This window comes from Solea solea, chromosome 1 (genome assembly GCF_958295425.1).
Source record: "Solea solea chromosome 1, fSolSol10.1, whole genome shotgun sequence".
NCBI classification, from domain to species: domain Eukaryota; kingdom Metazoa; phylum Chordata; class Actinopteri; order Pleuronectiformes; family Soleidae; genus Solea; species Solea solea.
The window spans coordinates 15,261,455-15,273,168 of NC_081134.1; the positions used below are offsets into that span (position 1 = coordinate 15,261,455).

The 11,714-nt window shown below is 39.1% G+C and overlaps 1 protein-coding gene across 1 annotated transcript; it reads right to left on the reverse strand.

Annotated features, from left to right (window-relative positions):
• Positions 1-1,105: 1,105 nt before the first annotated feature.
• On the reverse strand, positions 1,106-4,577 carry arf1 (ADP-ribosylation factor 1). Its single transcript, XM_058625083.1, has 5 exons — positions 4,428-4,577; positions 3,198-3,369; positions 2,936-3,046; positions 2,667-2,791; positions 1,106-2,575 (listed from the first exon to the last, which is right to left on the reverse strand). The coding sequence occupies exons 1-5, from the start codon at positions 4,539-4,541 to the stop codon at positions 2,420-2,422; spliced, it is 678 nt and encodes a 225-aa protein (XP_058481066.1). The 5' UTR covers positions 4,542-4,577; the 3' UTR covers positions 1,106-2,419.
• Between the last annotated feature and the right edge of the window lie 7,137 nt (positions 4,578-11,714).

Genomic DNA, 11,714 nt, shown 5'->3' on the forward strand with positions numbered 1-11,714 from the left:
ACTACGACCTTACTCTCCTGCCATGTTTTATAGGCTCGGCTGCATTAACCACGGCAGCCTAATCAACCTGCAGGAATGCCCTGACACAATGTGAACCAGGGTGTGCTCTCCACATTACTGCTTTAACCCCAACATTGGGTGGATTCCATCACCATGTGGCATCCCACTTCTTCCTGGGTCAAAGGGTGATCACCTCCAGCAGTTCACGTTGACATCAAGTAGTAAGTCTGTGGTTAGATCACAGCATTGTTTCCTAAAGCGTATCAGTTATTTTCATAATCTGTCCATGAATTTCATATTGATATGTTGTTTTGACAAGGCCATGTATTTTGGTGCCATTTGGCTTGTGGCGAGATTATGCAAAAACCCTCTGAACCGATTTTCTTGAGACTTGAGTCTCAAGTGGAGTGTAGGCCAAAGACAAACTCTTTAACTTTTTGGAGAAGATATGAGAAACATGATAGATTAGGGTTTCTCTAACCTGGTCCTGGGGATCCACTATCCTGTTTTAGATTTTTTCCACTCCAACACACCTGATTCAAATTGTCAGCTCATTAGCAAGCTCTGCAGAAGCCTGATAACGAGCCATTTATTTGAATCAGGTGTGTTGGAGCAGGGAAACTTCTAAATCTTGTAGGGCAGTGGGTCCCTAGTGCCAGGGTTAAAAAACCCTGTGATAGATGCAGGGATTTGTTTGTTTACTTGTCGGTATATTGATATTTTTACTTTCTGTAATGGAGATATTTTTTAGATTTTTTTTTACTTAAGTAAATACACAGATCAATATGATAAAAATCAGGCATGTAGAATGCTAATGTCTCACAAAATTAGGGGTGGATCTATACAGCATAGCATTTTGTAGTTATATTTGATCATTTATTTGCAAAAATGCCCAGTTTTAAACATGTTCATTCCAGTATTTTTATTTTTTATTTTTTGTGTCTGTAATTCCATCTATCCATCTGTTTTCGGTCTAAAAATATAACGTTTAACTTTCCCTCTTAAATTGAAATGTAACGAGAAAGTTGATGAATTCTAAAACAAGGAGTAGGGGAGATGCTACATTATGCACTTTGACATTCAGTAATTTATTGATGTGACACAATCAGCTTTAACCTCAGTTTTATTTATTTATTTATTTATTTTATATATAATTACAGTGACTTTTCCCCTCTCAAAACAAAAGCTTTACATAAAAAACATTAGATTTCAAACATTCAGGAAGATACAATAAAAATGTTTCATGCCACCTAGATGAAAATCTTTCAGAGGCAACATGTGTCTCAAATGCAAAGGCATATTCACATTTAGCCCAAAGGACAATATACTGCAGAAAGAGGCATAATGGCACTTGATTTTGTATTGCCATCAAAATCCTATGTTCCAGGATGTCACAAATAGAAAAAGGCAAATTTATTTTTAGTGTGCAAGTACTTAAGCTACTATTAGCTGAGAAAAAAAATACAAAAAACATACATATATATGTATATATGTGTGTATACACATACATATATATATATATATACACACACACACATACATACATACATACATACCCTTTATGAGCCCATGGAGTTTTGCTTAACAAGTATATAGCAAAGGCAGCATATTATCACCCTGAGATTGAGAAATACAAAAACCCAGCATGGCAGTAAGGAGTTTGGATAGAGTAATGTTAGTTAAAGAGTGCAGATAATATACCAGTGTGGACTAAATGGCAACCTGGGGAGCTGGTACAGGTAGTAACTGGTTCAAGTAACCACAATCGCAGTAAGTAGTGCACCGTGTGAACTTAAAGGTCCAGTGAGCAACATTTCAGATGATTTATTGTTAGAAACTGAATATATGACACATGTTTGTAGAAGTGTTTAAATACTTTGGAATAAAAATACTTTGGTTTAGATTTGAGGAGGGAGCTTACTACACAAAAGAACATTTTTGCTGTTACGTGAAGTAACGACAAAGGCCACTGTAGTTTCGTGATGCACTTGGTGTCTCACCATTAGATGTCACTAATTTCTTACACACTGGACCTTTAAATTAGTCTTTCGATAATAGTACCTCATGGATTATGCTTTACAGTACACGTCACAGGGTAAGAAGTCATCCGATTACATTGAGGCACTGAGGCACACATGGCTGCCCAACAACCAAGAGAACAGTAACTACAAGGGGATTTACAAGTGTGCAATAAGCTTCCCCACTGCCAAGTAATATTTACAATTACACATAATAAAAAAAACAGCTTTACAAAAATAGATAAACCCCACCACTGGCTTGTTTGTGGTAACAACAGCAGGAGAAAAAGCCTCCAGTGGGTGTTTTGAATTTATTAGCTCAATATTGCGCCACCTTAAGAGTAAGGAGCAAGGACAGAGACGGAGTGGGGTAGACAAGTTTTAGACGGCTGTGATTATTATTATTTCTTAAGGTTTGCAGCCAACCAGTTCAGTCCTTCATAGAGGCCATCTCCAGTGGTGGCGCAGGTTGCCTGGATGTACCATGGTCCATGTCGTATGGTGTGAAGACCCATCTGGTCTGTGAGTTCTGCAGCAGACATGGCATTTGGAAGATCCTACAAAGCATAAGCAGTAAGTTCAATTAAAACAAAAAAGGTATTTGTGATACACAGCTCATTAAATGACAAGCTCTTTAGTAAGTATTACTTGTTTGTTGGCAAAGACTAATAGCACAGCCTCGCGCAGTTCGTCCTCTGCCAGCATTCTGAGGAGCTCTTCCCGGGCCTCTGCACATCGCTCCCTGTCATTGCTGTCCACAACAAAGATGACCCCTAAAACAAGAGCACAAACAATTAAGTGTAAGTGTGTGGATGCACATACATCATATACCTATAATTGCAAGGAACATTTGTCTGTCTGTTAATCCCATATTGTCCAACAGGTCACTTGACAGAAATTCATTTAACTAAACTTACCCTGTGTGTTTTGGAAGTAATGACGCCACAGTGGTCGGATTTTGTCTTGACCACCGACATCCCATACTGTGAAACTGATGTTCTTGTACTCTAAAGTCTCTACATTAAAACCTAAGACAAAGGGAGAAAGAGAGAGAGAGAGTTACATTAAAAGCAAACTCATAGTATTACTCCAACAATTAGTCAAGGATCAACTACAATTGAATTATTAATTATTATTTTAAAACATCAACATCATAATCATCAGCTTATATGAACCTGCCTATTGTGGGAATGGTGGTGACAATATCTCCGAGTTTGAGCTTGTACAAAATCGTTGTCTTTCCAGCGGCATCCAGACCCACCATGAGGATACGCATCTCCTTCCTTGAAAACCTTGCAAAAAAATTTCCCATGGTGGATGGTAGTGGGAATCTTCTTTGGCAAAAATAAACCTGTGGAGAAGAGTTCGGCTGTTGAGCTATAGGAAAAGGCAAATGGCTAAAAACCAAAACATGACTAGAAATGAATCTTCACTTTTGATACGCATCAATTAATCATGGGCCTGCTGAAATATTACTGTAAACAAACAATTGCCTCATTACTATAGGCTGAATAAATGTAAGCTTCTTAATCAAACACTTAATCAACGCACCCAATTTAATGTCTATCTCTTCACCTTTATACAGACGTGACCATATTGGATGAAACTATATTCATTTACTTCATGGGAAGATAGAGTTAACACATCAACAAATGAATTGCATCCAAAACTTGCCAAATGTGTAAATGAAGCAGAAATGGCATGTAATATTTGTGTTTCTTTCCAATAATGTGCTTGTGTTTTCTTACTGGGATTAATGCATCATGTACACTGTCACTGATAAAAAATACATTTAATATAAAACAGAAAAAACAACAACAACAACAACAACAACAACGGTACGTTGTGTATTTCAAATTTGACAGTGTAATGATTTGCCATAAGACTCAATACGAATTGCGTCACATTCATGGACATCCCAAGAAACAACGTAAGGATAGGAAATATTTATTGTTTGTCTTTTTAGCTGTCCTTGTACTAAAACATGGAACAATAATAACCGCTAAGACCTGATTAGGAAAGTAGTCCGATTGTTGATTTATTGTGACCTAAAGATATTTCAATCTGTCCGCCTCACTCCTGTCCTGTCAAATAACGTGAGGTAAAGGCTGAATGTTGACCCGCTGCGAGAACAAACGACAACACAAGCACGTTAAAGTGTAATGCTTATTATTATTATCCTGCCACTAACTCGGACTAATGACAATTTATTGTAAAAACAAGTCACAGACGCACATACTGGTGTTGCGTTAAACAACTAAATAACTCACTTAGCCACTGCAACTAAGTTAGGTTAAAGTTACTCATTTTCAACGCGGTTACACAGACAACTGAACCTGCAAACGCGCTGAATTTTGAATGACTGAACGTTTTTGAAAGTGCAAAACTTAAGATTGATTGTACACTTACACTGTTGATATGTTTTCTCCGCTCTTTAAGGCGTTTCCTTTCTCTGGGAGATGGCGACAAAAAAATTGTACGTTCGTCAACTTCTTGTATTTCCTGGTTTCCGGTGGACTGCATGCTTTGCGCTACATTGCTGCCCCCCTGAGGCTGGGGTGAAACTGCAGGGCGGGGTGATTTATGACACGTCACGGGTTCCCATAACTCCCGTCATCGTCAGGCCAGGGTAAGAGGAAATGCAACAATAAAATAAACATATCCGCAGTTAATTTCATGAGAAGAGGAGAGATTGTACAGATATAGACTGGCAGAAAACATGATTATTGCCATACATATACTGTATTAACAATAACATTAAGGAAGAAGATGTCAAAACTTAAACAAAATATCCAACCAGTTTGCACTTTTCCAAATTCTTAGATATTGACATTGAACCTGAATCTTTATCCCATTTATTTTACAGCTGCATCTACTCCATTTATTTCTTATTGATATGATATGATTAGAAAATCATCTCACAACAAATATTACAATATATAGTAGATATGTTATAATATGTTGTTATTTGTGTGATTCTGTGTGGTAAATTGCACAAATGCAAGTTTAATTTCATAGGTTTTCTGATGGAATTCAAATGATATTTTAGGACTTCAAAATATATCAATAGGGGTATAACAACTGTAGACAAATATCTACATGGAAGAGTCATTCCCCTAATAACACATTTATTTTGATATTTATTTTTATTTTTGTTTAATTGATCTCACTTGATTGGTTTGATTTATTTTTTTTCTGCATGTATCTTTTGCATTAGTAGCTTCTTGTTAAAATTGGAGTACATGTCTGTTTTATCTACATAATATAAAGAAAAAGTAATCAGTGTCGCCCCTTGTGGCCGAGTGGGAACCTACTATTTAAGAGATTGTTCAATGCCAAGAGTTTTATGTTTATAAGAAGATTGTGTAACAGAAGCACTCTCTTGGTCTTATGGACACTTCAGTGGATTAATTGTCCCTTTCCTTTCTTTTAAGAGAATAAATCATATAATCATTAATCTATACGTTTTTTATGGACCCTTGCTTGTGTCCTTCATATAGTCTAATAAAATAATCGATGCCTAAAGGGAGAAGCAGACACATATACATTTTACAAACTTCAAATTTTACTCAGAGTGACTCAACCAAACACAAGTAAAACTATTACTACTATTACTAACATTAGTGTAGTTTGTGCACACTTCTGTGTGGTCTAATGCTGCCCTGTTTAAGAGCATAAACAATTCAAATCATTAATTGTACCACGTCTGCCTCAAATCGACGAGTAACCTTATTTTAGACTGTACAGTGAAACAAAAGTAAATCTACAGACCAACACACTCAGTTGAAACAGAAACTCACACTTGTTTTATTGAGTGAAAGTCTAACCCGGGTCATAGTTGGACCAGTTAAATTTTAACCAAGGTCAACTATGACTACCATCAGCAGTGAGGAGGCAGCAGGAAGGCAGAAGGGCAGAGAACAATGCGAGGGGACAAGTTTCTATGGCTGTGATGTGATGGACCACACAGTGAAAGCTCATAATGTCGTCTCCCTCTGTGACCATAATTTGTAGCTTTGCCCTGCTAAACGCCTGAGATATCTTCCCAGTGTGTATCCACAGAACTTCTTTGTCTGTGTGTAAGTTATGTTGTCTTTTTTAACTTTGACTCTTAATTTTTAATGTGTAGCTGCTGCACATTTACTCAGTGTTTCCGTCAAATATTCTCTTTGACAGCTTTTATAGCTAAATTCTTGTAATCCCCGAATTAAACTGATAAGGAATCCACTCTATTTCTTCTTTTCACCCTAAAACAATGGTCTTTTCCCACCACATCACCATTTTTTCCCATAAAAAAATTCTAAAATGATCCACAAAAAAAGTTGAAAACAGGACTATAATGTTAATGTAAGTCACACTTGGAAACATTTTTATATATATATGTATATGTATATATATATACATATATAAAAGGATTCCACTGCCCACAGCACATCTCTAAACCTGCAGCACATATAGTTTCTAAAAGAGTGATGATGCCTCACACCAAACACAATCCTTAAAACACATTTTTGAAGATACATTTTTTTTTTTTTTTTGCCATTTGCTCAACATGCAACATGAGCAGATAAGAGCTTGACCGTGGCTCTGTTCAGCAGTTATTCTGTACAAAACACTGCAATTCAGACCATAAATGCTTTTCCTTAAAGACACTTTAGCACTATAAAGTAAAAAAACTTGATGATCCGTCATACAACTCTGAAACCTTCCCCCCACCACCACAAAAAACCCCATTTTTCCTCGTTGCACAGTCAGAGCACAGGTGCAGGTGTGACAACAAAGACACACGCGAACACGTTCAGTGAAACCTGTCAAAAATGATTTTATCAACGCCGCTTCCTCTGATGCACTCCCGAGCCAAACCATCTGGACTCTAAGAGAATCCTGTTGGAAAATTATATCTGCAGGCTAAGAACAATATATATTATATATTTATGAACCCCATGTTGGCTTCTAATCTCATTTCAAATCAAATAAGACACTGTATGGTAACGTCAAAATGTAAGAATATCTCTCTCCCGATAACCTGACATCTACTTTTATTTCGGTTTTAACAATTAAAAATCAAACTTTATTGAGTTTAAACTAACACAACATGTATTTGCAACGTACCATGCAGTGACTCGAATCCACCTTTCCATGCTCAACAGACAGACACAGAAGTAACATCCAATTGAAGGGCTCTTTCTTTCTCTTCTGCCTCATATCTCACTTGATACTGACAGCTGTGATGTGTGGACACAGAGCTAGATATAGGACAGTAGGACACACACACACACACACACACGCACACACAAACAAATTCTGATGCCCACGTTTGTGTACAACTTTTTCCCTCACGTGCACAAACATGCGCACGCACAGACACACATGTGCTCTCCCTCTCTTGCTCACTCTCTCTCTTTTCTTTCTTTCTTCTTCTCAAGATCTCCTTTCCCCAACGGATTTCCTTGTCCCACCTGGGGGCCATGACCCCAGAGGGGTCAGCTAACAGTTGGGCCCTGTATGGTGATTTTCAAGGCAGTAATCCACCTCTGCAGAAAAATGGTAAATTCTACAACAATGTATACATCTGTGATATGTTACTAAAGTCAGTCATGTCCAAAATCTAAGTAAATGTATGAGTCGTGAGGCAGAGAGCGAGGCTTGTCTGCGGTTTGTGAATGGACGGGGACTGCCAAGGGTCCAAACAGACTTCGCAGTAGGAAGTGGGTAAAGATCTCAGTAGGGGCCTTACTCCCCTCTGAGACAAGGCCTAGCAAGGATAAAAACACTCAGTGAGGGGCTTGGGAATGCTGATCTAGTGTGTGTGTGTGCGTGTGTGTGTGTGTGTGTACCCACAAATGTGTTTGCATAGGAGAAAGAGTTTCAAATGTCCACACTTCATGTTGGACAACGTAGAATTTGAAGTTTGTATGTATAGCGTTGATCATAATCATACAAAAAATGATAACAGCTGCTCATTATGAAAAGTTCCTCGGGAAACAAATAGACAAACGCTGTGTGAGCTGTACAAAGGAGCTGGTTTTGGGCTGAGCAGTGCTGGAACTAAGATGGACAGGCATGGGATACCTCCCTCTGCGGCTCATGTACTGGATTATAGGTTGGGGCAAAATTCCAAAGGAGGTGTGAAAGCGAGAAACAAACCGAACATTATTACAACGACCTTCGTCGCTGCCATGAGCGGATCCATGCTGGCTCCATCCATTGGCAACAAGTGCCACTGGGCACCATAACCCACGCCTCTCACAGTAGGGGGCGCTACAGAGAGAGACAGACCGGGGCAAAAGGATAAATGTGCACCAGTGTCGCCTGCCAGTCACCTTTGTATGGTGATTGTTGGCAGCCTGAGAAGTTCGGGAAGGGGATTTACATAACATTTTGCATCCCGGCCTGGGTACATACAGAAGTGTTTCATTTTATATTTTTAAGTCGTCATTGCACTAAGAGCCTTCATATATACAGTACGTCAACACAGTTTATAGAAACTGTCGCTGCTTGCTGGATGGCAGTTGAGATGATACAACGATCCATTTTTGTGTGTTTATCACATTACTATTGTGTTGGATCACTGGACTTGATGGGAGATGTCCGGTACTGATCATTGGGAGAAGCTCTCCTTCGATGTACTTCCTCAAGAAAGAACATGGGGGCCTCTGTCGTTGGGGGGGGGGGGGGGGTTAGGGGATGGAGTAGGAAGTGGGTTAAGAATGAGAATATCTTTCAGGATGTGGGTGTACTGGCAAAGTGTATGGGCTACACATAGAACAAGGCGTCCATGCCAGAGGACTGGACTTGGTTGGACGTGAGAATACCACGGTCTGTTTCTTTAGGTTCTCTGCGTTATTTAAATGACCTACATTTAACAGAGTGCTCGCTGCCTTCTATGAGCTCATTTTGATTGGAGTAACATCTGAGGCTACTTTTGCTGCTTTCTCCTCATACATACGTAGCCTATGACGAGCCATTGCAAGATGAAACAATAGTCAGGATAAAGGTGTTTCTTTGAAAGACCTTTTTGTTTCTCTCAGTGAGTTGGTTTGAAGTTGATTCATGTTTGCTTTGTATACAGGTTTTTAAGAGTTGTCCCACCCCTTCTCCCCGCTTTAATCCGACTATATCCCATCAGTGGAGGCATCAAAGATTAAATTGTGAACCTGTTGCACCTTGGGGTAGATAATTGGTTGGAATGCACAGCATGTCGAAGCAGGGCCTTGAGGACAACCAGCACCAACTAAAACCCATGGCATCAAAATCAGGTAGATGTCCAGATTTACAATCAGGATTTTTTTTTTCCTTGTCATGTTGATGCAAAATGGTTTGTAATGTGGTGTCAACTTTAGAGAGGGCTCACGGTGACAGGCCTAACCTGCTCCCAAGGTGGTCCTGCGTGTTTTTTTTTTTTTATTGCTACTGACAACCCTCTCAGTCCTGCAAGTCCCCCAAAGATAATCCTTAAGTGATTGAGTAATGAATTTGGAAGTAGGCCCATTATAAACACTGCAAGCACACACAAGCGCCGTCAAAAAATGCTGGATAATTTTGATCGGATAATTCCTCCGTACTAACGTGGCATTTTGTTCACTCTAAAACAAAAATGGTTTCAATTGTTAACTCTTCTTTGTCTGTGTGTGTGCACGTGTGTGTGTGTGAGTTGCTCATCTGCGCACCTGTCTGCCTTGAGGCTTAAAATGCTATAGCCTCTCATTTCTGGCCGGCACTCGTGTGGTAATGTATTAGAGGGCTTGTCATTGTACTTTACTGAAGACAAGCTATTTGACACTCTTGACAGGGTCAGAGGTGTCAACCTGCTCACACTGACAGGGAGATGGACACGTAAGGGCACAGGAAAATTAGGCTGCTACACGAGTCAATTGCTGGTTGTTGCCTTAAGTCACTTTGTTGCTCCGCCAGTGCCCCAGATGTCACATTTGATGCTGCACAACAGAAACCAAGATTAAAGTAAAGTTTTTAAATTTTGTAATTTGGTTTCTGTTCAAGAATATTGTGGCCACACTTACATGGAGAAAATGTGAAGAAGTATAGATTTGTAAGGGCCCTGAAAAGACAATTTAGCTAAGACGGCAGTGGATGGAAATAATGGCACAGTGAATTCTTAAGTCTCAAATCCTTGTTAAGACCCTCCACCTTTCAAACTAAACTGGATCACACCAAGAATCTCCTATCCCTTTATCCTGTTTAGATCCTCTAATCCCTCAGCCATTTTCCATTCTGTCTCTTTTTTCTCATTTCAAATGACAACGCTTTGGTTGTCCGGCTGTGGAACGTTGAGAATTTTTCCTTTTGGTGAAAGGAAAGTAACTATATTGAAGAAAGGAAGAACAGCTTGACAGAGCCAACTATGCAACGAATCTCTTTAAGTCCCATAATGAGATGTTTTCTCTGCTCAGAGCTTGTATTGACATGGAGACTAATGATTTCCACAAAGTAATAGATTGAGAGAGTAATGCGCAGGGGTGGGAAAGACAACACGAAGTGATTTAAGTTGTAGAGTAGCCAAGATGCTCAGTGCCTCTCTTTGTATGGGATGTGAAGAGGCTTGATGATATCAGCCTTCTGGAGCAAACACACAGAGAGCCATTATTGCAGTGTTTGCATGTATCTACAAAATGAAAATGAACACACTCTTGATTACCACAAACAGATCTAATGCAATACAAAAACACAGGTATATTCATTTGGTAACTACTTAGATTAAATAAAGACGGGGTTTGTATGAAACTTGCATTTTCAGACCTTCCAATTAGCGACTAATGCTATCTATATTAACCTTCCCCCTGTAGTCTGACTTAGTTTTATTGAGGGAAGAGCAAGGGGGTTGGGGTTGCCGCAATAAAAACAGCACTAAAAAGCAATTACAGTGCTGTGAAGAATGGGACTTGTCAGTAATTTGCTGTCTAAAACTGAGGAGATTGCAGGTCTGGGGCCGATTGGAATTCTGAACCTGCAGTGCAGTGTGGGAAAAGCAGTGGGAAGGCAAGCACCAGCCTTTGTGAGGTAATTACTGGAACTACCAGAGGCCAGCGCCAGTCCCTGCTAATGATAACCCCGCTACTCTCCCCTGCTAGTCACCTTGTAACTGATAAACCCAATCTCACTCACTCAGGACATGTCCACAATTATGGGGATGAATTAAATTCTTTTTATTTGCTTCCAGACCCATTATCGCTTTTAAACAAATATGAATGGATTCCATTTATATTGATTTATTCTCACACAGTTTTGAGACACCAAACACAAATATAATGTGAAAATAATATTAATGTGTTTGTGTGCTTTTTCACAGCCAATTATTACAAAGGTTTATTATTTCCATTTATGTTTATTTCTATTTTCTTTTCTTTATCCAGGTGCTGTGTTTGCATTGGTGAAGGGAAGCAAGCGAAGTAAGAATTTCATTTCGAGGTTTTAACATGGTGTTTTTACTATATGACAATATAGTTCTTGAACCTTGAATGCAGTTCTCACCTGCACAAAACAACAACAACACATGGAAAAAGCCGTCTTAAACCAATTACTTGCTAAGAGCAAAGTAACGTCGGGTAACATTGGTAATTGAGCAATCACAAGTTCTAACCAAGACAAATAACTGCAGTGTATTTGCTGACATGATAATTGTGATAATTAGCTGCTTCATTTAATAGCATCATGGCTGGTTTGGTTGTGTGAAAAGGC